The 27,811-nt window shown below is 37.8% G+C and overlaps 1 protein-coding gene and 1 long non-coding RNA gene across 6 annotated transcripts in view; one reads left to right on the plus strand and one right to left on the minus strand.

Annotated features, from left to right (window-relative positions):
- LOC147370032 (uncharacterized) overlaps positions 1 to 16,933 on the minus strand; it is a 226,151-nt gene extending 209,218 nt beyond the window's left edge. Inside the window, exons 1-2 of one of the 2 annotated variants that reach the window (XR_015168337.1) lie at positions 16,740 to 16,933; positions 15,849 to 16,178 (exon numbers count right to left, since the gene is read on the minus strand). This is a non-coding gene — a long non-coding RNA (uncharacterized LOC147370032). Of the gene's footprint in view, positions 1 to 15,848; positions 16,179 to 16,739 lie in introns of those variants that run through there. The other variant, XR_015168336.1, reaches the window with a different exon arrangement.
- A 170-nt stretch (positions 16,934 to 17,103) lies between these two features.
- The window catches only part of FAM174A (family with sequence similarity 174 member A), a 29,468-nt gene continuing 18,760 nt past the window's right edge, over positions 17,104 to 27,811 (plus strand). For 2 of the 4 annotated variants that reach the window (XM_086413261.1, XM_086413263.1), the window contains exons 1-2: positions 17,104 to 17,682; positions 26,060 to 26,194. In XM_086413261.1, the coding sequence (XP_086269387.1) occupies positions 17,240 to 17,682; positions 26,060 to 26,194 (578 nt within the window). In that variant the 5' untranslated portion in view covers positions 17,104 to 17,239. Of the gene's footprint in view, positions 17,683 to 26,059; positions 26,199 to 27,811 lie in introns of those variants that run through there. The other 2 variants (XM_086413265.1, XM_086413264.1) reach the window with 2 other exon arrangements.

Consider the following 27,811-nt stretch of genomic DNA (forward strand, 5'->3'; position numbering starts at 1 on the left):
AAAGAGCTTATCAATATTCTCTATTCCGAAAATCAAAAACAAACAAAAACAGGAAAAAAAGAATTTTATTTATTGTAACAAATGCTTGCAACAAATCTAATTTTCTGTAGAGCCATCTGGATGATAGAGACTTTAAACATCACATAATGAATTTTCAGAATTGTGGGTAACTTTAGTATATTACATAGGACACAGATCATGTGTGTTTATATTTATAAATTTGCAGTTAAATTGATAAAACTTGAGCCAGAGACATAAGTCGCCTAAAGACTAATTAGTGAAGATATGCTAGAGGAAGAATGTCTTAGATTCGAAGGGAGGAATAGGCTCAAGGAAGAATTTAAACCTGGTGTGATCTCTTTGGAGAAGAACCAAAGAGAAGACTACATCAGGATTAACAGAACGAATATGGAGGTGAGAGGATCCAGAGATAAAACCTCAGATTCTTTCAGATTGGCTGCTAACAATATAACTTCCTAGTGCCCCCTCTCCGCTTCCAATAGTGCTATCTCTAAAATCAAAGTATTTCTTTTCCTGAACATGGTGGAAGAGAGAGATGGGGAAGAATGGGAGTGACATTCATGACAATGACAAGACTGGACAATGACAAGTTGGACAAGACTATTCATGACAATGAGAAAATGTCATTTTCATATTCCTGAATATGACAAACTCACAGACACAGATGGAGAAGTGGGGGTGACTTGGGGCTCACTGGCTGTTCCCAAGCATTCAAGCCCCAAAAGACTATTGTCAGCTCTAGACTTTCTCTCCTTACTTATTAAAAAAAATTATCTTTTGGCTTATCAGGGAAATAGAAAACCAGCACAAACTTTGTACATTTCTTAAACTAATATATCTTCTTTGTACTTTAATAAATCAGTTTTACAAGTGAAATTTTAAAAATTGAAATCACTTGATAAATATATATTTTTCAAATATATATTTTTCACTATTTCTTGTATCCTTTCTGATGAACAGTTTTCTGCATTGGCATTTTTATTACTGAGTGAACTAAATTCTAAAATTCTCCTAATGTATTCCCTAGACATATACTTCTACCTTTAACAGAAGATCTCTCTCTAGTGACCTCAGATGAATTTTTAACACTTAGCTTTAACTTTAATATGCCAAGAATCTGAAGTTTGCAGACACTTAAGATCTGTCTCTCCAAAGTATAATTCTGCAAGATTCTTTTCCAGAATGAGATTAAATTTCCCAGACTCAAGTATTTCCTCCTTCATACCACTTTTCACTAATTATATATATAGTATTTCTGGGAAAGACTTTTCATCACTATGTTTTACAAAGAACTTTAAACTCATTGTGCTTTACAAAAAATAAAATTCTTAATGGTTGTCTCAGATATTAAATATTTGAAAATTCAAAATATTTAAAAACCTAGCTTAACTAGAAGCTGCATTTACTCTTATAGGCATTCTTGTTCGCATCTCATTTAAAAATTTTATCTTTCAATTTAAAATTCTTAAGAACAGAGAATTTTAGAAACACAAAAATCTGACTCATATAATATTGTCCTGCTTTGTTAAAAGTATTCTGTGAAGGCAGTATTTTTATGTAAAATTACCTAACACTCGGATTTGTCAATATATAACACAGAAGCATTTCACACAATTAGGCATTATTGTTTTAATCTGTTTGGGGAAATTGTTCTACGGAGAAATCTATACTAGACTTACGGGATTTAGATTTAAGAAAATAAAATTAAGATCCTGTATTCATTCAGTAATTTTGTTTACTGGTTTTCATTATAGCATTGGTGATTTTGTACCCTTGTTGTATGTAACTGCCATGTGTGTTCTCAGTTGCTTGATCCATATACATTATTATTATTATTACTATTTACTGTTTTTCTTTATAGAGTCTGGTAGAGAAGTATGCAAATTCGAGTCAAATAAAATCCAGTAATGCAGTTGAAGTTAGCTAATGCAGACTACATTACATGAAATAGTTTTATTAGTTATTTAGTCAGATGGGTGAAGAGATCAAAAAATGGATTTTATTTATTTTAACATCTGTAAATTTTTAACCCAATGTTGTACAACAGCATAGTCGTCATTTATTTTCATACAGTAATTCCTCTTTTTTAAAAATGTAGTCCAACTTTAGTTTTACTGAGTCTATGTTACTGTATTAGTTCCTTCATTTCACTGTGAGGGCCTAAAGTTTGGGACTATGTCTTGGTTATCATATCAGTGTGTTAACACAATAGCTCATCCACGGAGCTAATATTATTTGATATTGCTTAAAAAGCAAGTAAAGCACAACATATCAGTATAAGAAAACAACTAAGGGAAAATGTAAGAGCACAGTATCAGAAAACAGAATGGTATGAAAATATCTTGGAAAAATTCCACAACTGGAAAATAAAATGCAGTCTGTTATTTAAAAGAAAAACAAAACAACCAAATGAATGAAAGCAGACAAACCTAGAAAAGCAAAAAATGAAAGAAAACTTACGGTCACTATCCACTCCTCATCTTGGTTTCTATCATTTTTTTTTCTTTCAATATTTATATCAGCTTCAGCTACACCCTAGATGACATGGGAGAAAACCTGAGTGTGTTTTTACATTTTAACCATTCAAAAAACATTCCCAGGTATGAGTGCAATATAGTGCTAGTTTCAAATTCATTGCAATGAATGCTGAACGGCTTACACTGGGTCAGGTGCCCACCTCAAGCTTGCCAGCTGTGGATGAAAAGTGGGGTCAGCCTGCCTGATGACCATGGGAGTGTGAATGTGAACATCTCTCAAAAAGGGGATATTGAAGATGTTCATTTAGTGCTCATACAGGTTTGATCAATTCAAAGGATGAATGAATGAACGAACACATGAATGAATCACACTAAAGCATAAAATCTACTTTAAAAGTTCTCTTCCATAAGCTCTGATTGATACATTCATGAAGGTAAAGCATTTTTCCCCTGGTGATAAGCAACATAATAATTAAATCAGTATCTCGAGGTTGACATCATTCTTGGATACTTGTTTTCTTTCCTTTTCCTCTGCTGTATTTGCTTTAACTGTAAAGTACAGAACTGGCTTTTCATCATCGTTTCTTTTGCTGTGAGAGAATATGCAGTTTTCACATGACAGGATGTTCAGTGTATGTTTTTAGAACTGTTCTATTTATTAGCATCCTCCAGTAATTCAAGCTGAACAAAGTCATTTGTTCTAAAAAAAGATAGGAACTGTGCAGATACTAAATAATGGAATTCCCAGTTTGTACTTCCTGTAACTGTCTTCATTTAGTGATGTTTTCTCACACAGACCCAGTAAGATACATGAAAATTTTAATTAATCAGTTCAGTTCAGTAACTCAGTCAGGTATGACTCTTTGAGACCTCATGGACTGCACCACGCCAGGCCTCCCTGTCCATCACCAACTCCAGGAGCTTGCTCAAACTTATGTCCATCGAACTGGTAATGTCGTCCAACCATCTCATCCTCTGTCGTCCCCTTCTCCTCCTGTCTTCAATCTATCCCAGTATCAATGTCTTTTCCAATGAATCAACTCTTCACATCAGGTGGCCAAAGTATTGCAGGTTCAGCTTCAGCATCAGTCCTTCCAATGAATATTCAGGACTGATTTAAGATTGACTGGTTTGATTTCCTTTCAGTCCAAGGGACTCTCAAGAGTCTTCTCCAACACCACAGTTCAAAAGCATCAATTATTCAGTGCCAAGCTTTCTTTGTGGTCCAACTCTCACATCCATACATGACTACTGGAAAAACCATAGCTTTGACTAGAGGGACCTATGTCGGCAAAGTAATGACTCTGCTTTTTAATATGCTGTCTAGGTTGGTCATAGCTTTTCTTCCAAGGAGCAAGCATCTTTTAATTTCATGGCTGCAGTCACGATATGCAGTGATTTTGGAACCAAGAAAATAAAGTCTGTCACTGTTTCCATTGCTTTCCCATCTATCTGCCATGAAGTGATGGGACCAGATGCCATGATCTTAGTTTTCTGAATGTTGAGTTTTAAGCCAGCTTTTTCACTCTCCTCTTTCACTTTCATCAAGAGGCTCTTTAGATCCTTTTTGCTTTTTGCCATAAGGGTGGTGTCATCTGCATATCTGAGGTTATTGATATTTCTCCCAGCAATCTTGATTCCAGCTTGTGCTTCATCCAGCCTTTCACATGATGTACTCTGTGTATAAGTTAAATAAGCAGAGTGACAATATACAGCCTTGATGTATTTCTTTCCCGATTTGGAACCAGTCTATTGTTCCATGTCTGGTTCTAACTGTTGCTTCTTAACCTGCACACAGGTTTCTCAGGAGGCAGGTCAGGTGGTCTGGTATTCCCATCTCTTGAAGAATTTTCCATAGTTTGTTGTGATCCACACAGTCAAAGGCTTTGGTGTAGTCAATGAAGCAGATGTTTTTCTTGAACTCTCTTGCTTTTCCGGTGACCCAGTGGATGTTGAATAGTCCTATACATATCCTGTAAGTTTTCAAAGGTCTTTCTTGAGGCTGCAGTGCAGTAAGCCAAGTGTAAGGTAAATGTTTTCCATAGAAACATAAGTAACACCAAGCCAAGAATTAAATTAATAAGTAGACCGAATACATAAGCAGAAGAGTGATGCTGGATAAATATTTCAACTGCATCATGAGCTTGTGATCATTTATTTGATATGAAAAGCTGTGTGGATGTACCACCTGGCTCCATTTAGAAGTTTAGGCTAATTTCTTCTGCCTCCACCTTAGGGGGTTTCCCTGGTGGCTCAGCCCATAAAGAATCACCTGTAATGTGGGAGACCTGGGTTTGATCCCTGGGTTGGGAAAATCCCCTGGAGAAGGGAAGGGCTATCCACTCCAGTATTCTTGCCTGGGGAATTCCATGGACAGAGGAGCCTGGCAGGCTATAGTCCATGGGGTCGCAAAGAGTTGGACATGACTTTCACTTTCACTTTCCACCTTTAGGACCTGCTCAGCAGATTAATACACATTCTGGGGGCATTCCTGAGGATACAGGTAGGTTGCCATCACAGTTTATTGTACTGTACCCTTTCTACAAAATCAAAATTAGGAAGTTGCAACAGTGTTTGTGGGAAAGAAATACTTCCTTGAAGATCTACTCAGACTTCCTTTCTCAGTATGCCTATGCTGACTGCTGAAGGTGATCATGAGTATAGATAACCTTATTAGATATCTAAGAATAATTAATAATTAATAATCAATTACTAGCATATCCTTATTAGCATAATAGGGTTTCCTTATTAGCACTGTAGCAAAACATATAATAAATATATTTGATGATAATTTTTAAAGGAAAATTCTTATTTTCTTTACAGCAAATTTAGATATTTACTCAATGTTTCTTATCATCCTGACACCTTGTCATCCTTTGAGATGAACATTATGGAGATGCTACATCATTTTCAGCTTTAAAGATGAGTTTATTTGATATAACAGGAAGAATCATTCACTGCTATGAATACTAACTATGCCAAAAGTGGTCTTCAGACCAGTTACAACTTTCATTATGGCTTAAATGATTTTTAATGGTATCTTACTCATAAAATCAAACTTTGTTGTGTGTATCCAATAGTTATAGTAAGTCCATTTATGACAAGAAAAAGATATTAATTTAATTTAAAAATTTTTTCCTAACAGAAGTTCTAATTTTTAAAAATCTGAACCCCTTACAGATGTAGGAAGTAAATCCATATTATCCAAATGTTTCCTGAGGGATAGCACTAGTGACAAACTAGAAAACACTGCATGGTACAAAAATGCCCCGTTTTAAAAATCAAGAGGTTTGAATTTCAGTCCTGCCTATGGTAATTTTTCCCACTAAAAATATTATACATCTATAGACATCCCTTTTCTCTTCAACAAAATATAGGGGATTACACTTAATTCTTTGTAAGTATGTAAGAACTCTAAGGCTCTATAGATACATGAAAGTCTATTTAGTGTTTATTTTTTTCCTTCAAATAATGGAGTTTGGTTAACTCGAAGAATTTGCACTACATCTTTCCATCTTCTTTATTCCTCAGCAAGCTGTGATATATGAATAAAAGAAACATTATTACTACTATTCAAAATAAGAAGTCTTACTTTTTAAATTCATTCTGTATATTCACCTATATTTACTCAACACCAACCACATGCAGGAACACTTGTTAAATCCCTAGGCAGATACACATTCTTGTCCTCGTACAGTTTACACCGAAGTTTTATACTGCCTATCAATGAGTTCTACAGCTTACACATATGTTTTATTTGGTATGCAGTGCTGGCTGAATACTGTTTGTTATTTAGATATTTTTATTTATTTTCTTCACTAATGGAAAAGTGATATCATTAAATATATGAATTTCTGGTTTACTTTGAGAAATCAATTTATGCCTTCTAATCTTATATAATAAAAACTGACTAAAAACAAGTAACAACATCTGCTTTTAGACAGCACCATCATTCTCTGGTTGATTATATAAGCATCTACCTATCCAACCCCAGCCTCATTTAGTTTTAATCCCTGGCCTACAAACATAAAAGTAATTAGGAAAATATCTCACTGAGAGAAGCCATACTGAGCTAAATATGCTATGAGAGCTTCATGTTACTGTTAGGATAGTCAATTATATACCTAACAAATGAATCTGTCAGGAGACAGGTATAAAGGAGGGGATAAAGAAAAAGCACAGTTGATAAACTTGTGAGAGTCAAGGATATAAGACAATTTGATCATTTAGTTTATAAGACATTTGGCAGCATATGAATTAATTTTTGTGTTAGGCTATTTATAAATTCAGTCCAGGGAAATTCTATGCAGGCACATTTCAAATATTAACAATACTGGGGTAAATTCTGGCCATTTCTTCATTTTTGAATTCTACCAAAGTGTTTAAATATAAATAAATGCCTTCAGGACAAACTTAAAGAACTGATAGCAAAGAAGGAAGAACTCTAAAGAGAATAGTAATATTTAGCTGAATGAAAGGAGGAGACAAAGAGAAGGGGATGATGTACATAGAAAGAGTTGTTGTTGTTATTGTTTAGTCACTAAGTCATGTCCAACTCTTTGCAAACCTATGGACTGTACCCTGCCAGACTCCTCGGTCCATGGGATTTCCCAGGCAAGGGTACTGGAGTGGATTGCCATTTCCTTCTCCAACAGATCTCCCCTACCCAGGGATCAAACCTGCATCTTCTGCAATGGCAGGCAGATTCTTTACCTCTGAGCCACATAGGGAGAAAAAGAATATAAAAATCATGCAAGACAATAAATGATACTGTAAGTGCTGCAGTAGTAAACAATCCACCTGCCAATGCAGGAAATACAAGAGAAGCAGAAGATGCCTGCAATGAGGAAGATCCCTGGGTTCGATCCCGGGGTCGGAAAGACCCCTTGGAGAAGGAAATGGCAACCCATTCCAGTATTCTTGCCTAAAAAATTCCATGGACAGTGGAGCCTCGCGGCAGGGCTGCAGCTGGACAGGACTGAGCATGCACACATTGTACTAGCACTACATGGCAATTTGTTTTGCTATCAGCTAAAAATATTCAGGAAAATAAAATAATTTTAGTTTAGAAGGTAGTATTATTCTAAAAAGGTATGTAAATACTTCTTGTGTTTGGCTGCATCTTTTTGTTTTCCTACAATTTTTAAACTCCATTTACTATTAAAAAATCAAAAACTTTTGAAACAACCTAATGATCCATCAATGAGGACTTGATTAAAATAATGTGCTTATTATGGAAAACTTCCACAGGTTCTTTGCTAGCTCAGACAGTAAAGAATCTGCCTGCAATGCAGGAGACCCAGATTTGATTCCCGGGTCAGGAAGAAACCCCTGGAGAAGGGAATGGCTACCCACTCCAGCATTCTTGACTGGAGAAATCCATAGACAGAGGAGCCTGGCGGGCTACAGTCCATCAGTTCGTACAGAGTCGGACACGACTGAGCAACTTTCACTTCACTTCACTATGGAAAACTTTGTAGTAATAAAACCACAGCTGACCTATCTTTCACTTTGTGAGCCTAAGGCTCACAGTACACATAGGAATCCATGAAAATATGTTAATTTAAATTTCAAGAAATAACAGTAATAAATAATAATCATTCCAGCTTTGATTATATTCATCTTTATACCAACACATAGTTGGTACCAACACGAAGTCATAAAATAGAACTTTATTATTATTGCTATTATTACTATTATCGTTACTATTATTCATGAAGAAAGGGACCAAAGAAGGCAAAAAAGCCTACGGCTCACAAAAAATTCACAGTTCAGAAGTGAATAAAACATTATGACAAATTTCATATAATATACTGATATGGAATGATCACTAAGGTATTTTAAAAAATAATACCAAGCAAAAACAAAGTACCAGACTGTATGTAAAGAACACTACCATCTTGTTTGTGTTAAAAATGACACTTTTATGTAACTTATATACATATGTTTATCTCTGGAAGCTGCATGAAAAACAAGACATTTTTAGGCTTTGAAAGAGGAGCTGTTTATTTGGTGAGTAGGGATGGAAGACAGTTTTCCAGTAAATATCTTTTTATACATTTTGAATTTTGAACCATATAAACTTACTATGCTCAAATATTTTTAAATATTCAAAAATTTTAGCCATTTTTAATATATAAATAGTTTCAGCTATTCACAGAAAATGTTTATTAATAAAAACTAGGTTTTCATCATATGGAAGCAATGGATCATTAGGAAGCATTTTTCTCTCATGAATGGCATTAAGTATATCTTTCCAAATTAAAGAGCCACTTTAAAATACAACTATGGCTATCCAGATATCATACGCTCTTTCTGGAATGAAACAAACAAGTATAGTGTCTCCAGCAAATTCCAAGTTGGGTTCTAGCTCTATCAAAGAATGGCAAGATCTGTTCACAAAGGTTTACATATTTAATGGCCTTGGTGGATCTGGTTTCTTTTATGAGGTGCCCATCCTGTTTCTCACCTTTAAGACATAAACTGCATTCCCTCCTCTGACCTGCTAATATCAACCACCAAAGACTATATTGCACCAAAGAGGCCCTAGGGAAGAGTTGCGGACATATCACTTACAGATTACAAACGTCATGACCCTTTCATCCCAGTGACCGTTCGTGCCTCAGTAAATTCCCACTGCCCCATAAGTGCAGTTTTTTACCCACTTGGTAACACTCATGCTAAGGAAGATTCTGCTGTGCAGTAGGCATATAAAACCAGTCAAAACTGCTTTATTTCACACAATAATCTCATTCCTTCTTCCCCTCAAAACGGATACTGACTTTTGCTTTTAGGTTCACTGCCAATACACTATCCCTCACCTCAGGAATACTAAATTGCTGCATAGGATGAAATGTGAACTAGTATAACCCTCCTCTCTGAGGCCCAACCATCTCCCAAGTGATGATGCAAACCATGGGAGACAAAGGTATTCTAGCCCTACTTCACAGTGGCTCTGGTCTCAAACATCACCCTCCTGTGTTCCTACCTGTATTGACCACAGTACTGGGTTTACTTTCTACAGCTATTAATATTATTCATTGGGTTGGGTGATCAGCTACAGTCAGTGAAATCATTCATCAGTTAGTACTGCCTCAGCTCTATCCACTTCAGCTTTTTAAACAAGTGACACAATATTTTTTTAATCTTCAAGGCAGAGAAACTCTGTATACCCAATACCCTAAAATGAGAGCATCAACACACATTCCCTTAAGAAATAATTCATGGGCAAAGATGCATAAAATATTTAATCAAAATAATACACTAGTGGTATTTTTAATAAATACAGATATGCAGATGATACCACTCTAATGGCAGAAAGTGAAAAGGAACTCAAGAGAAAAATCTGGGAGATAGTGAAGGACAGGGGAACCTGGCATACTGCAGTCCATGGGGTCCTCTCACAAAGAGTCAGACACGACAAATGTTATTACAATAACAAATGTTATTACATCATTAGTAATAACAGTGTTCTAGCTATAGGGAAATTGTCCAATATAGTAAATACATAAAAGAAATTAAAATTCATGTTTACAGATACCCTTGTGACAAATAAAATATCATTTATGACATAAATATAAAAATAGAATATAAATTACATATAGTCTATTGTTCTGATTGGGCTTCCCAGGTGGCTCAGTGGTAAAGAAACCAGCTACCAATAGAGGAGACACAGGTTTGATCCCTGGGTTAGGAAGATCCCCTGGAATAGGAAATGGCAACATGCTCCAGTATTCTTGCCTGGAAAACTTCATGGACAGATAAGCCTGGCAGGCTACAGTCCATAGGGTAGAAAAGGGTCTGAGCAACTGAGCATGCAAGCATTGTTCTAAATATATAAGCAAAGATTGAAGGCAGGAGAAGGGGACAACAGAGGATGAGATGGTTGGATGACATCACCGACTTGATGGATATGAGTTTGAGCAAGTTCCAGGAGTTGGTGATGAACAGGGAAGCCTGGCATGCTGCAGTCCATGGGGGTCACAAAGAGTTGGACATGACTGAGCGATTGAACTGAACTGAATACATATATACACACAGGCACATATACAATCCTGGGATATTGAAATGACACTCTTAGGGTGGTACAATTATTTTGTCTTGATAAGTTTCTAAACCTCAGTGGTATCAATGTATCACATTTATTATTTTTAAAAAATGCAATTTTCATGATCTACTGTAAGAAATAAATGACAAAGGTATATTTTTATTTGGTGCTATTTATATTATCTTTTATAGATATAACTTCTATTTATTATTTTTTGCTGGCTGCTCTAAGAATATTTCTCTGTATTATAATTGTTACAATGCCTATTTAGCAACAATATTGGGTCACTTCAATTTTCACTCCTACCCTTAGTAGTTACTACTTCATAAACCCTCTTTCACACTTAACATTTCGCACCTCATACTTAACAAATGCAATAGCCTTAGGAGAGCACGATTCTATTTATAAACATCCCACTTCTAACCTTTAGGAGCTTCCTACCTCATGAATCCCTTTTCACACCTGACATTTCAAACTTCACATGTCACATATCATATTGCACAAATGGGAAAGAGTCTATTTCCATTTACTTCACCTCCCTTGTCTTTTACCTTTAAGTTCTATTGCCATGTTTTTACATGCACATACATCATAAACATGGCCTTACACAAAGCACTGCATTCAAGAAAATTAGGGAGAAATAAAAATAGGTTTTTGTATTTACACAGTGATTTTCCATTTCTGCTTGCCATTCTCTACTTTCTGTAAATAAAATTTTCCATCTTGTACCACTTCCATTCAGCCTGAAAAACATCTGTGGTTTAGTCTGTTGGAAATGAGTTTCCTCAGATTTCACTTGCCTGAAAACATCTTTGACTTTTTTTTTTTTAAGAAGATAACTTAACTGGATATAGAATTCGAGGCTGATAACTTTTTAATTTCTTTTAGCACCCGAAAGATGCTACTGCTTCTGGTCTCCATTGTCTCAGATGAGAACTATGCCTTCATATGCGTTATTTTTCTTTGGTGTGTAATGCATCTTTTTCTTTGGCTCATTTCAAGATGTTCTAATTTGGACTCGATATTTGTGACTCTGTGTGACTGATAATGCCTATATGTGCTATTCTTGGTATTTATCTTGCTTACTACTCTCTGATCTTCTTGGAACCATAAATCAAAGTTTTTTAATCATTTACCGAAATATTTTATTGCCTCATTATACTGCTTTTTCTTTTCGAGCTCCAGTGCATATATACTAAACTGTATAACACTTTCATGTAAGTTCCAAGTGTTTTGTTCTTTTCTTGAATCTTTCTATATCTCCTTTTTAGAGACTGTATAATTTCTGTTTATCTATTTGCAAGTCCCTGTAAATTGTGTGCTGTGTACTCAGTCATGTTTGACTCTGTGACTCCATGGACTTCAGCCTGCCAGGCTCCTCTGTTTATGGGATTTTCCAGGCAAGAATATTGGAATGGATTGCCATTTCCTACTCTAGAGAATCTTCCCAACCCATGCTGGGAAGGGATCAAACCTGCGTCTCTTTTGTCTGCTTCATTGGCAGGCAGATTTTTCACCACTAGCGCTACTGGGAAGCCCCTTAGTAAACTGGTGAGATCCGATCTCAAACTCTTTCTCCTCTAAGAATCTTGTTAGAGCTTAGTTTCTAAGCTTTGTTAAAGTGAGTATAAAGAGGGCCTTTCTCTGGGTGTGGTCTTTATCATAAAGCAGTGATTCCATTTGATTTCCACTATGTTAGGAGGTGTTAAAGAGATCTATTCAGTATGTCTGGGCCCTAATTCCAAAGTCCCCAGCACTGTTTAATATCTAATGTCTCTGCTCTGCTCCCACCTCTGTAACAGCAAGTTTCTTATTAACTTCGTGTGGCCATGTCTGGTAGTACTATCAAGCTTTCAGTCAAGGATGTGTGGGGAACCTCTATATGAACTTCATGACCTCCACAGACTTTTTTCTTAACGCCCTGGCCCACAGACCCCAACCATTAAAAGCCTAGAACTCTGATCTCTGCCTCTTCAGATAAGAGAGACTTCCATATTCTGACTGAACTCCAGGTTCATGCACTATAGCTGGGAAATTTTCCACAGGCAGAGCTCCAAAGATACTCACCTCGTTTCTTTCCTCTCAGGAACCACAGCCCATTTACACAGTTGGTGTTTGTTTGTTTGTGTGTTTTAGATATTTAACCTTAACATTTATTCAGATTCCTACTTGTTTACGCAGTGCCTAGTCCGACAACACTGTTCCTTCTTATCTTGAATTACTGTTCTTTAGTGGTCCTCTGAAATTCCAACTCTTCCTTCACCTTCAAGATTTTTAGTGCATTCTCTCCACTTGTGATCAGTTCATAGTCCCTTTTCCTGACTACTGAACTTTTTCCTTTTGGACCTCAGGGTATACACAATCCACCTGATGTGGCAGTACCCTGCCATTTAAAAGTATAAGAGACTCCTTCTATCAGATGTCACTATGAATGACCATTACAGTTGAGACAACCTCCTACATTCCCTCTTCCTTAATGGGCAAGCAAGGAAATTTTGCCACCAGAGAACACTTATTTGAGCCTTGTTCTCTACTGCTGCTGCTACTGCTGCTAAGTTGCTTCAGTTGTGTCTGACTCTGTGCGACCCCATAGACGGCAGCCCACCAGGCTCTGCCGTCCCTGGGACTCTCCAGGCAAGAACACTGGCGTGGGTTGCCATTGCCTTCTCCAATGCGTGAAAGTGAAGTCGCTCAGTCGTGTCCGACTCTTAGAGACCCCATGGACTGCAGCCTACCAGGCTCCTCCATCCATGGGATTTTCCAGGCAAGAGTACTGGAATGGGGTGCCATTGACGGAGCTAAAATTGATATGCCTATCAATATAAATGGCTCAGACAGTAAAGAATCTGCCTGCAATGTGGGAGACCTGGGTTCAATCCCTGGGTTGGAAACGGCAACCCACTCCAGTATTCTTGCCTGAAGAAATCCATGGACAGAGAAATCTGGGAGACTGCAGTCCATGGGGTCGCAACAAGTCAGACACGACTGAGTGACTTTCACATACACACATCAATATAAATGAAATCCCTATCAATATGAGTTGTCTTCTTTTTCCTTACTAACATAAATTTCTATAGGGAGTAGAATATGCCCATTTTAATACCAAAATTCTCAGATTACCAGAAGCTAGAAGAAGCCATGTGACATCTCTCTCTCCAATGAGATATGTGTCAAGGCCATCAGGTAGGACTTTGGGTAACCAGTAACTGTTTAAAAAGAAAAAATACATACATGGCTGCTCATTTCTCTTTATGCCTATCCTCCATCCCCTTTCTACTTATCCATAAGGCCAACTTAAATTTGTAACTCTCACCTTAACCAAAAACATGTGAAAAATAAATGCTTATTTGCTGTATGCCACTGATGTATTTTTCAATAGTGGTTACGCAGCATTATTCTAACAATAGCTGATTGAGACAATAAGCTAGACTCAAATCATGGAAGCCTACAACTAGGAGAAGACAAACGTAAGAGGGAATACTGACCTCTGCGGCTATAGTGCCTGAGTTTATTGCCCAGCTCTATTGCCTTTACTCACGCTGATTTTCACCAACTTGATTATCCTTTATTGTGGTTTCTTAATTGTAAATTAGGAACAATAATGGCAGAATTGTTTAGCATTTCATAACATGAGATCTGGTACACAACATATACTTAATTAACATGCAATATTATTCAATATGTGACCAGGGAGGGACAATTAGATTTTACTTAATAGGCCAGTGGTATTTTACACACTTCCATGGAAGACTCCTGTTCTGTCAGCTGGGGTGTTCCCTGATAAATCAGAACAATAGGGGTCTTTTCCTAGTATGCAGGTTAATTTAAGTAAGTATAACTTTTCTTCTCTTTTATGTTTTTAAATCTCTCCTGATTGATACAACTTGTTTGCAAGACAAAAACATGTAAATGAACACGTAGCATTATTATTAACAGAAAAAATTCAAAAACACCAATTAGTTGGGCATTCTGTCTTTTAAATAGGCATGTGTGCCCCAAATTGTCATTTTATATTATACAAGCAAAATACAATATTTTCTCCCAGGAAACTGGTTCCTAGTTCCTGCGATGGAATTAAAAATGTTTCATGACAGTTTACAAATAATACAGTATTATGCAAAAATCACAATAATTTCCAGCTTCTCTGCCTGCTTAAGATCTCAAGCAATTTAAAAATAATTCTTTGTCAGAAGCAGGGAACAGAAAAGAGCTGATTAACGACAGAGACATTAGGGAAATGGGGAAAAGTTGACAACATTTGGATATAGGTGGTGAGGGAATGGAGAGATTCTTAAATGTTAGTGCAAATAAAACTTACCCTGAGAGCTTAGTAAAAATGCATACAGAATCCATGTTCCCAATCCCCAAAATTCTGGCTCAGAATTTCTAGAATAGTGACCTAGAACCAACATTTTTAACAAATTCCATTTCTGATTCTGATTCAAGTAGCTAGCTGAAGAAACACTAGAATGATTAGAATGATTAGAATGCTCTAATCACTTGGAATCATTAGTTTAACTCTGCTATTTCAGAATTATTTAGTACATTGCCATAACCAGTAAGCATGTTGCAGGTGGAAAGCTAAGGAGAAATGATGACTCCAAGATTTTACATCTGAACACCTGAGTAAAGAATAATGCCATTAATCAAGATGAGGAACACAATGGTAAAACGAGATATTGTAAGGAAGGAAAGATGGTGCTTTTGTTTTGTTTTTTGGTGTGCTGAATATTGGATTTTTTTGAGGAGTGGAAAGGAGTAGCATTAAATACTAACCTTCTTCCATGTAAGGCTCTGAATAAGATTGTGGATAAGGGAAAGAAGAAACCCAAGGAGCCACTTCATTATTGATAAATATCCAGGTTGGAAACTAAAATTAGTGTGTGTCACCAATGGTCTTTCTCACACTGGAACCCAGCATTAAGATGCCTAGTCCCGGCAATTCTACATGGGTTTGCATGAGTCTATTACCCACAAGCAGCTAGAAGAGACTATACTGACCATCTTACCTACAATAGTCCTTTACACAATTTTTACTATAGACTCTGTGCTTGTCATTTTTAACATCATGCACTTCAAAATAAGAATGAATGTGACGATTGTGTTATTTCCATTTGACCCTAAGGGCTATGAGAGCAAGGATGATATCTTGTTTACTGTTCAATACTCACAGTTCTGAAGGAGTAGAAAGTCTAAAAAAATTGTTGAATGAGGAAGTTTTTAAAAGAACAGATACTAATTTCAATTTCTGGTCTGTTGTTCTTGTTTATATCTGCTCACCCCAAAGTTCCACATTACTGATGTCAAAGTTAAACAGGCAGAGATTTATTCAAGACGATCACAACAGAAAAGGGGGGCCAGGACTCTGTCTGAACTCAACTCAACAGAAAGCTTAAGATATTTTAAGAGTAGGGAAACTCTTAGGTCAGTTCTGTTTACCCAAAGGAAATTCCGACTCTTTTTGACCCCATGTACTGTAGCCCACCAGGCTCCTCTGTCCATGGAATTTTCCAGGCAAGGATACTTGGGTGGGTTGCCATGTCCTTCTTCAGGGGATTTTCCCAATGCAGGGGTTGAATCTGGGTCTCCTGCACTGCAGGCGGATGCTTTACCATCTGAGCTACCAGGGAAGCCTTCACAAAGGAAAAGTAAAATTTCTCTAAGCTTCGTGATGGGAGGCAGTTTTACAACTTGAAACAAAGCGCCTGCCTAACTTAGGCTTCTATGCTTCCAAGGAGACTGGGAGATACGGGTGCTGTCTCCTTTTCTGACATTTTAAAAGGATGACTCCTAGTTCCTTAAGAAAGACAGCCCTGGGTTGTAACACGGGGAAGAACTTTTAAAAAGATTTATATCCCCAAAATGCAGAGAATCAATTACCAGTTATCAATACCTGTACCAATTATTGGTACAGTTACCAGTTCTCTAATGTAATGCTCTAAGGAAAGAGAGGTCAAGGACTTAGAGGCAGGAAAAAAATACCTGTCTAATAAAATGTGTATCTGGGCTGAGGGAAACGTCAAGGCTGTCTTTAATAAATGATTAGCTGTGTTTATGCAGTTTTGCACCAAAAAACTCAAAGTATGAGCTTCCAATCTTTCCCGGATTCTTCCTGCAAAGAGTTGCTGCACACCTGACACAACTGTTTACTTTCTTTCTAGTGACCTAACAACCCAGTCTAGCAAAATACGTACCTGAGCTGAGGGAAACGTCAAGGCGGTCTTTAATAAATAATTGGCTGTGTTTCTTCAGTTTTGCACCAACGAACTCAAATTACGAGCTTCCACTCTCTCCCGGATTCTTCCAGCAAAACTTTGCTGCACACTTGAGACAACTCTCTTCCGGTTTGCTTTCCTTGTAGGGAGCCAACCGCAGGCTCCTTCCCCTCGCCTTCCGGAAGTGCGCGGCGCGCAGACGGCCTCGCGCTCCTGACGTCACGGAACGCGCCAGCCCCGGAAGGTTAGCAACCGGGAGCGTCCCTAGTAGCAGGGGGCCGCTGAGATGTACGAACTTCCGGTTGTCGACGGCAGCTGCTGCGGCTGCCGCCTCCGCCACCTGCAGCGGGCCAGGGCTTCGCCCCGGCTTCCGTCAGCGTTTCTCCTCCGTCTCTTCAGTTAACACGCCCATGGTCCCGCCTGGAGCCAGGGCGGCGGGCGCCGGAGCTCGCGCGCGGTGAGGGAGCCGGCCGCGGACCATGCAGCCGACGCTCTGCAGCTGCTGCCTCAGCCGCGCCCTGGCCTCGGCGCTCCTGCTGTCGCTGCTGCTGCCCGAGTTGAGCGGGCCCTCCGCGGGACGGCCGCCGGCAGCTCGGGCCGCGCCCGACCTCCAGCCTGCGGCGCGCGGGCCGCGCACCCGGCCCCCTCCGCCACCCGGGTCCTCCGCCGCCCGGCCCGCGGGCCGCGCTCCGGCCTTGGAAGCCGCGGGCGCGCGGGGAGCCGAGGGCGGCAATGGCAGCACACCCGGGGCGGGGCCGGCCGCCGACGACCCCGGCGGGAAGGCGGGGGCCGGGGGCCCGGCGGGCGGTGTCCTGGCCGTGAGCCCCGACCCCGGCGACAAGCCCATGACCCAGCGGGCCCTGACCGTGCTAATGGTGGTGAGCGGCGCGGTGCTGGTGTACTTCGTCGTCAGGACGGTCAGGTGAGGCGAAGCCTCCGCGAGCCTCCCCGGCAGGCCTGAAGCGCGCTTATCTGCCGACCTCCTCCCACCCCCTCAGTCACTGTGCCTGCGGAGTGAGCTTGTAACGAGGACGGTCTTGAAAGCCGGTGGTACCTTTGGGAGTGTTCAGAACGCCAAGTCCCTGCTGCCTCCCTTTTCATGTGTAAACTATAAATTAACACCGAACCTCTATATCAGTATTTAAGTAAATTGATAGTAATGCAGAATGATCTTTAAGGATGATTTAAAGAAGTTCTTTTAACAGCAGTTTCCTGCTGTTGACTTTTAACTCGCCACCATCGATTGTACCTTATGAAGTTTCTTGCTTTCCACCTTTTCTGAACCTGGAAAACTGACAACTGCGTATGGTTCAATCGTTGTTAGAGTCCGCATTAGAAACATCTAGCATTCATTTTGCAAGACACTAAATAATGGACATGAGCTTGAGTAAAAACTCAGGGAGTTGGTGATGGACAGGGAGGCCTGGCTTGCTGCAGTCCATGGGGTCGCAAAGAGTCGGACACGACTGAGCGACTGAACTGAAATAATATGGTGTGAAATGTTACCGATTTCTTGATAAGATGGAAAACTGATACCCATGCAGCAAAGGAAGAAAAATGTCATAAATATGATCCCGTTATAATGTTGGAGAGTATGTTTAATATCTTAACACTATGTATGATTTTAACTTTACAAAATTTGAATTAGTAAATGGATAGATTTACTTTTTTTTAATCTTCAAAAAAACTTTTCTAAAATGAATTCATCTGTAAATAATTCTAAGTCATTCAGAAGCTTAAAGTTAGAAATGAATAGTTTTTTGAGCTTATTCTTACTGCTGCTGCTAAGTCATGTCACTCGTGTCCGACTGTGCGACCCCATAGATGGCGGCCCACCAGGCTCCCCCGTCCCTGGGATTCTTCAGGCAAGCATACTGGAGTGGGTTGCCATTTCTTTCTCCAATGCAGGAAAGTGAAAAGTGAAAGTGAAGTTGCTCAGTCGTGTCCGACTCTTCGCGACTCCATGGACTGTAGCCTACCAGGCTCCTCCATCCATGGGGTTTCCCAAGCAAGAGTACTGGAGTGGGTTGTCATTGCCTTATCCGTATTCTTACTATAGAATGTTAGATTACAGAATTACTTAAATTTCAGATTTGTTACAAATATGGACACTTAAATGACATCTTTCACTTTACCTACGATAAAACTGACCTAGGAGAATAAAGTGATATCCCACAGTATATAATAATCATCACTGATTGTACAATCCATCATTTGCTTTGTTTGAATTTTTTTTTTCCATGATGTCTGTGTCCAAATCTGTGATCAACCTTTTGATTAAGTACCAGGTTATGAATAAGTAAATGACTATCACCTATTTTTCTACTCCATTTAATGCCTTATCTAGTAGAAAAGGAATTATATAGTTCAATTAGTGATATTTTACATTGTTGTAAGTAACTTCCACTTGATGCGTTCTATTGTTATAGAAGTAAAGTTACTTTATGGCATGAATCATGGTATTATAACATTCCAACTATGTAATGAGACCGATTTGGAAAAATCATAATAAAGCCTCTTAGTTGGGGACCACCTCTCTGAAGAGCTGAAATGCAGAGCTAAGAACTCACTGTTAGAAGAAGCCAGCCAAGAGAAGAGCTAAGGAAGCACCAGGTAGTTGCCTCCTTTTGACTGCAGTAGAGGTAGTTGTGTGGGAATGCACTGGTTTGTTCTCCAAATTATTTCACTTTTTTTTTTTTTTTCCTATAACTGCCTACCCTCAACCACTTCATATATTTCTTTAAATGGATTTACTTAAACAAAGTTTCCTTTTAAACATATCTGTTTATTATTTTGTGAGTGAAAAACATTATTTAAGCCAACATTCCTTGGCTTAAATAACTAACTGATAAAGTACAGCACAACAGGAAATCCTGGAGGGTGGGAGGGATCTCTGAGACCTGTTCAGATATCTGCAATATTGAAACTATTTTCAAAATAATACATTCCCTTATAAGTTTATGACTTCCCTGGTGGCTCAGACGGTAAAGCATCTGCCTACAATGTGGGAGACCCAGGTTCAATCCCTGAGTTGGGAAGATCTCCTGGAGAAGGAAATGGCAACCCACTCCAATATTCATGCCTGGAAAATCCCATGGACAGAGGAGCCTGATAGGCTACAGTCCATGGGGTCACAAAGAGTCGGATATGACTGAGCGACTTCACTAGAAGTTTATAGGACCCAAGAAGTTCAGTGATAATAGTTTCAAATTCCACAGTGCAGCCAACTCATAAGAAACTACCTCTTGTTGAGTTTTGGTGTTCTATCAAAAAAAAAAAAAGTTAACACCAGAATCTGAAAAGCTATTAAAATGTACCTCCATTTTCCAAGTTCATCATATCCTTCAAATAGACCACGCATAGCAAATGATTGAAGGCTGAAGCAGATATGAAAATCTAGCAGTTTTCTATTTTTCTAATTTCTCTCTTTTCATTTTCTATCTCGTTCTATCTATTTAAGCCAGACATTAACAAGATTTGAAAAAAATCTAAATCTATGCCATTTTTTCACCTTTGTTGGTTTTCTTTTTGACAATATATTTTTCACAAAAAGCTATGTTAATCTGTAGTGGATTTATTATAATTTTAAAAAGCAAATGGTATTTAAATTTTTCTTAGGTTTAATTAATATATTAATAATTGATATTTATAATCCACATAATTATAATCTATTCAGGGTCTTAAATAATTTCTAAGAATGTAAAGCAATTTATGATCAAATGTTTGAAAATCACCAGTGGAAACATTATTTGAGCTGCATAGTATTGGTTCACAAAACCCAGCAAATCCAGGCCCACTTTTTATTAAAGAGAAAGCTAGAAAATGTTCATGAGGTGTTATAGGCATATAACCACCAAACTGAAACTTTCTTCTTGATATGAAAAAAATATTAGAAGAAAATTGAGCAGTAATTATTCTTCTCACCATGTAATTTTTATTTAATGCTGTATATTTCCCATATAGCATTGGAGTACCCTAAGTATTGTTTCATACACAAAATAAATGATGAGTCTGATGATAACTTTTGGGGGATGATCTTTTTTCATTTTGCTTTCACCTTATTTGTAATCTTAACATATAAATATTTCTTGCCATGGATTTTCCATCTTCATTTCTGTAAAGCTTATAAGGGTACAGTCTTTTCAGTCTGATTCTATTGGATGAGTCACTAACATTGTCTGTTAACAGCAAAATTCTGAATCTATAGCTAAGAAAAATTGGACTCTTTAACCAGTATCTAGTACATTCATTCAGGCCAACTCCTAAATATAGTTGGCCACCTGATATCCAACTTGATTGATGCTAACAATGTCTGGGCAATGTTCAGAACAGAACTCATTCTTTTTGCTTCCAGATTATGAAGATCACTTATTTTGGTGAATATCCATTTTGACTCTCCACTTCCAAAATAGGTGTGGCAGCGCAACAGCATTATTTATTTGTGCCAACAAGGAAGAACGGGCCAAAAATCGTCCTTTCGTTAACTGATATGAGAAAACACTGAAAATATTTTACTTGTAAAGTACTTGAACTCCATAAAACTTCCATACTGTTTTTAATTTAATTCAGTTATTATGAATGTGTAACTAGAAGTAACTTCCCCTCTGAGTCTAGAACTATTCCAAAGAAAAATTAGATTCTTTCTGTAGAAATTGAAATATATATATATAGAAGGAATAAAGTAGGCTTCCTAAGATTAGTATATAGTCTTTATGAAAAGAGACTCGTTGTATGTCTTATTCTCTATTATATCCCCAGTGCTGAACATTATGTACAAAATGTGGTAGGCATTGGGTAAGCAGTTGCCTAATATATGAGCATTCTTGGTTCTTAATCAAGGATCAGTGTGGGTCTAGGGAAGACTCAAAAACCTCAGAACAAAGGCTATTTACAAATCATTATTTCGCTAAGGCTAAGTACAGTGTTTGCATTCAGGCATTAACTAAATGAACTGGGTTTGATTACACTGAGAAATGTTCGGGTAGAGAAAACAGTGATTTTATTAGACTTTTCAAAGGAAATAACATTTTCCATCTCCTGTGTATTTTTTCTTTAACACTTCCTTCCAATATTAAAGGAATATTAGATTATTACTTCTATTAGTTACTATTTTAATTAAACACATAGAATAACCCTGGCTAACTTAAACTAAAGGGGATTTCCTGAAAGAATATTGAGATCTCAGAAAGTCAAAATGCAACAATTAGAACTGGACATGGAACAACAGACTGGTTCAAAATTGGGAAAGGATTATGTCAAGGATGTATATTGTCACCCTGCTTATTTAACTTATATGCAGAGTACATTAGGCAAAATGCTGAATCACAAGCTGGAATCAAATTGCAGAGAGAAATGTCAATAACCTCAGATATGCTGATGACACACCCTTCTGGCAGAAAATAAAGAGGAACTAAAGAGCCTCTTGATGAAGGTGAAAGCAGAGAGTGAGAAAACTGGCTTAAAACTCAACATTCCAAAAACTAAGATCATGGTATCCAGTTCCATCACTCCATGGCAAATAGATGGGGAAACAGTGAGAGACTTTTATTTTCTTGGGCTCCATAATCACTGCAGATGGTGACTGCAGCCATGAAATTATGAGACACCTGCTCCTTAGAAGAAAAGCTATGACAAACCTAGACAGCATATTAAAAAGCAGACATTCCGACAAAGGTCTGTCTAGGGCTATGGCATTTCCAGTAGTTATATATGGCTGTGACAGTTAGACCATAAAGAAGGCTGAGCACCAAAAAATTGATGCTTTTGAACTGTGGTGTTGGAGAAGACTCTTGAAAGTCCCTTGGACTTAAAGGAGATAACTTGTCCATCCTAAAGGAAAACATTCCTAAATATTCATTGGAGGGACTGATGCTGAAGCTGAACCTCCGATACTTTGGCCACCTGATGTGAAGAGCTGACTCATCAGAAAAGACATTGATGCTGGGAAAGAGTGAAGGCAGGAGGAGAAGGGGACGACAGAGGATGAGATGGTTGGATGGCATCACTGACACAGTGGACATGAGTGTGAGCTAACTCTGAGAGAGAGTGAAGAACAGGGAAGCCTGGTGTGCTGCAGTCTGTGGGTCGCAAAGAGTCAGACACAACGGAGGAACTGAACAACAACAGTCAAAGAGCAACTGGAGATTCACAGAAACTAAGTCAGCTTAGGAGAGGAGACACTAAAATATCACAGAGGTTTCTTGGCAGGAACAATCCACTGTGAAGGTATGCAGTAGTTTTCAGTCTCTTTGTCCCTTAGTTGAGGAGTCAAACTCCACAGAAGGAGAGGTGAATTAAGTCCTGGGAAAGAAGGGCCTGGTTTGGCTACAGTCCATGTGGTTGCAAAAGAGCTGGACAAGACTAAGAAACTAAGCAACAACAACAGGGCTGGGGTCAGTTGCTGTCTAAGCAAAATCATGGTTCTGTTAAGGCAGAAGTTTCCTTCAGGATAAATAAAAAGCAGGTAACTGTTGCAGTGTTCAAAACTAAGAAATGGCCTAACCAGAAGAACACAAATGCACTTGTTATTGCTAGTAGCTACCAAGTTCTTACTTTTTTTTTTTTTCCAAGTTCTTACTTTTTACCAGGAAAGGATGAACCAGAAAATGCAATTCACTTAAAACAATATATCCAGTCTAGTATAATGTAAGATGATTGTGTTAGGGATCAGAAGACTGGTAGCTAACCTTGGACCTTGGTTAAAATTACTTAGAATCATATAGGAAGACAATACACCCTAATGTTTAAGAACCCAGACTTGGGAATAAAATTGCTTGATTATTTGCTCTACTATTTACAGTCCCAAAATTAATTTTTTCTAAGGTCTGACTTTCTATGTTTAGAATAAGGATACTTAAAGGCTTGTGGTGAGGATTACCTCAGGTAGTGCTTGTAAGCTGCTTACCTCAATTGCCTGACTTATATGCACACCCAGGAAACAGTAATTATTTTTAGTGAATTCTTTTTGTATCTGCAATTTCAGCTGTAATATTTTGGTGGGAGTGTTCATGGTATTTTCTAAAATCTGTCCCATACCATATTCTTTTAATATATGAACTCTGAAACTAATCCGCAAGAGGTTAGGTCTGACAAGACTAGAGATGGGGTGGGGGCAAGGAGAAAAAAGAATGGGAGATGAAGATGAGAGAAATTTCAGATAAAATAATTTTTGCTATGTGTTGTATACTGTGTTGTCATGGACAACTGAAATTGTGGCTCACCAATTTTTATATAGCTTTGTCTCAGTGCAAAAACAAAATGAGTTCCAAAAATCATTGTTGGTTACTAATTCACCTTTTTGCCCCAAAATACTCAAGGTAAATTTTATATCATTAGTTGTATCTTTATTAAGATTTACTCAGCTTTATCATTGTACCTGATCACATAGGAGAGTGTATGTATATAAAATATCCATTAAGTACTGTATTCCTCAGTCTAGTTTTGAATGATAAATAGAAGAAATTACTTAATAATATCCTACAGGCATTCAGTTAAAACAGGAAAATCAGATCAGTGCAGCAAGTTATAGCAAGTTACAATGATTGCTTGTCTCCCTTTCACAGAGTAGTAAAACGAAATGAAGTTTTATTCTGTTGTGTTTATTTTATGTAGCATCATACATTTTTACATAAAACTTTATCAACCTTACTTTACTACTTTAGCTTTATTTTTCTACTGTAGCTTTTACGTTATTTAAACAGAAATGATTCTTACCAACCTGAGTATAATGAAACATTGAGGAATCTGCATTCAGTTGAGACAACTATTTGAATAATAACTTGAATATCTAGAAGGTATCTGATCAAGATCATTTACCTGTGATTGCCATGTGATAAAGGAATATAATTCAATAGTATAAACCATACTGCTACTTTCTTTTGCTTTCTTAGGCTTACATATTTTCCTCTCTACATATTTAAAGTTCCATTTTTTAAGACCCAACAAAATTTGTTTTCAGATTGCAATATGCATTTACTCTGTCTGGTAAAATAATGTACAATATATAATGCTATATATGTAATTATTAACATATATAGAAAGTTTGAGCATCGCAAGCTTAATGAAAATAATTATTTGTGGAGAGAACCACAGCTGTTAAAATTGCATGAATTTTAAATCCTCCTTTGCTCTTTTGTTCAAAAATAATGTACACTGCATATTAGAAGTAGCCTTTTACTTAAGATTTCAATACATTTTTTATATGTATTATATTTTACACTTAATGTTTATTAATATTTTAAGTAGATGGTCCCTTGAATCAGCCCAATATTAAGCCTTCATAAGTGTTTCTGGCTTTCCCTGAGGACAGGAAAAAAAAAAAAAACATCACTACATGTGGGTGTATTGTATTTGATGTTTTTATGGCCATAAAGCTGCCATGACCACGTAGCCATTGCATATATCTTTAGACTTAAGAAAGATATTCTTAAAAAAAAAAAAGAAAGATATTCTTAGGAGAATCTCATTTTAAGTTTAAATTCTATTTTACAATATGTAGTTGTTTTTTTAATTTGACTTTGATGCTTTTGAACTGCGGTGTTGGAGAAGACTCTTGAGAGTCCCTTGGACTGCAAGGAGATCCAACCAGTCCATTCTGAAGGAGATCAGCCCTGGGATTTCTTTGGAAGGAATGATGCTAAAGCTGAAACTCCAGTACTTTGGCCACCTCATGCGAAGAGTTGACTCATTAGAAAAGACTCTGATGCTGGGAGGGATTGGGGGCAGGAGGAGAAGGGGACTACAGAGGATGAGATGGCTGGATTACATCACTGACTCGTTGGACGTGAGTATGAATGAACTCAGGGAGTTGGTGATGGACAGGGAGGCCTGGCGTGCTGCGATTCATGGGGTCGCAAAGAGTCGGACACCACTGAGCGACTGAACTGAACTGATGCATACAGTTTCTTAGCGGGGCTGAAAGTTAAGAAGTAAGAAGGCCTACAAGAGATGAGAGAACGGCTGGAATAGAAGGCCTCAGTAAAACTATTGGACCAGAACAAAGACTTAAGAGATTATCTGTCTACATTATCAGCTGACAGAGAAGAAAGTGTGTCAGTCAGAAGAAATGGTGATGGCACACAGACATACAGGAGTAGGTTTTGTTTAAAAAGTAATCTAAAATAAATAATCTTAAATGGTTAACTGGTTACATTTCTGAAATGTAGCCATTCTGATACTGAACGCCTTCAGTGTCAGAAAGTGGAATAATTTATTTTTAATTTACAAATAAGTGTAAAATTAAAATCATCCATACCACACTTAGAAATAATTTTTATTCATTAATATTTTCTATTTAATAGGATGAGAAGAAGGAACCGAAAGACTAGGAGATACGGGGTTTTGGACACTAACATAGAAAACATGGAATTGACCCCTTTAGAGCAAGATGATGAGGAGGATGATAACACGTTGTTTGATGCCAATCATCCTCGAAGGTAAGTGTTGAGCAGTTTAAAGTTGAATTTCTTTTAACAGTTTTTATCCTAAATGATGAGTTTTGGGTTCTGTTTAATGAAGTTTTTTGTGCTACCCAACCAATAGCTCACATTCACTTTGCTTTGCTAAAATAGTTGTGTAGGATAGAATACCATCTCCCGGAGAAATTGTCACTGCAGGGCTCCTGTGGGGCTTCCTTCCCTTTTGCTGCTGCATGAAGATAATCCTCTGTGTGTGTATGTGCATGTGAGTGGGGCGGGGGGAGGTTCTGGGAGGTGTAGAGGGAGATTAGTAAACTTGATTTTCTTTCTGCATTCTGAAAATATTTTGGTTTTAGTCTTTGTTACTCTATTTGTAATCAGCGTTTTTGGCAAAATTGTGGGGCTAATGGTCAGCGGTCTGATACTGTGGCTATTATGTCTGTTCTTATATCTGTTCTCACTGAGTTAAGAGCTTTCCTAAAAGGTTTGGATAAACAGAGTTACATGGATATAGCCTAGTTTCAGTGCAGATGGCATGAGGAAGGGAAGCAATAAAGTTTCCACTCAATAGGGAAGGCCATGTTGGAATAGAGGAGAAATTATTTGGGTGAAGAAAAGCCAGCATCCAGAGTCAGGTACATACATAGAAAAAGTAATAGAAATCTGGGGGTTAAAAAAAAAGTCTCAACAAAAATTGGATTATTAACTCAAGTATATATGAGCTTTTGGGTGCTGGTAATTAATTCATTTAATAAAAACATATTCATAAAATGCCATAGTAATAGTAGAGTCTAGATATATAAGTGTGACCCAAACAACTGTATTTGCTCGTTAGCAATTCTGTATCTTAGTGAAAATAAACATGAATAAAGTACATTAAAATGTATTTATTTAGAACATTCTAAGGTTTATTTAGAACATTCAAATATACGCCATGAAAAGCCCTTAATTTGGCTATAAAGTACTGTATAGTTCCCATTGTCTAATATTACCAGTTATTAACTGTTTGCTTAGGTCAGATGAAGTTCCTCACATGCATTTAGGAGCCATTGTATGTAACAGATATTTATCTTTACATACTAGAATGAGAGTCATTTCGAGATACTGTTGGGAACTGAGAATGAGCAAACAGCTCATCTTTTCTCTCCTCTTGGGCTGACCCTACAGAAGGTGCTCATGGAGTAGGATTGGGGGGCAGAGTCTCACTTTTTGTATAATTATTTTCCTTTAATCTTCTGCAAAGTTTTTATTATATTTTAAAAGTATAGTATTTGTCATGTTTTAAAAACTTCAGTGCATATGAGGCACCTCTTTCTGCACAAACACAGAAAGGGAACACAGAAAAGGAAGTTGTCGACTTAGTCAGTCAGGGTTGTTTCCAAAGAGGAACTGAACTTGAAGCCTAGCTTGTCTATTTCAAGTGTGCTTGACTCAAGACAAAGGTTGTTACAGTCAGCAAAAACAACCCAGAGTTTGTAGTTGTGACAGATGATAGTTTATTCAGAAAGTGAGCAGCACAGAATGTCTAAAATGCAGACTGTTGTATGTGCGTGTGTATTTATACGTGCAACATGTTGCATGTGGGGATCAGCTGTGACAAGTCCTGGGAAGGTGCCAGTTTTTTCGGTTGTTGTC

This window comes from Bos grunniens, chromosome 7 (genome assembly GCF_055505025.1).
Source record: "Bos grunniens cultivar Pamir isolate PY7600 chromosome 7, Bosgru_T2T1.0, whole genome shotgun sequence".
Taxonomy (NCBI): domain Eukaryota; kingdom Metazoa; phylum Chordata; class Mammalia; order Artiodactyla; family Bovidae; genus Bos; species Bos grunniens.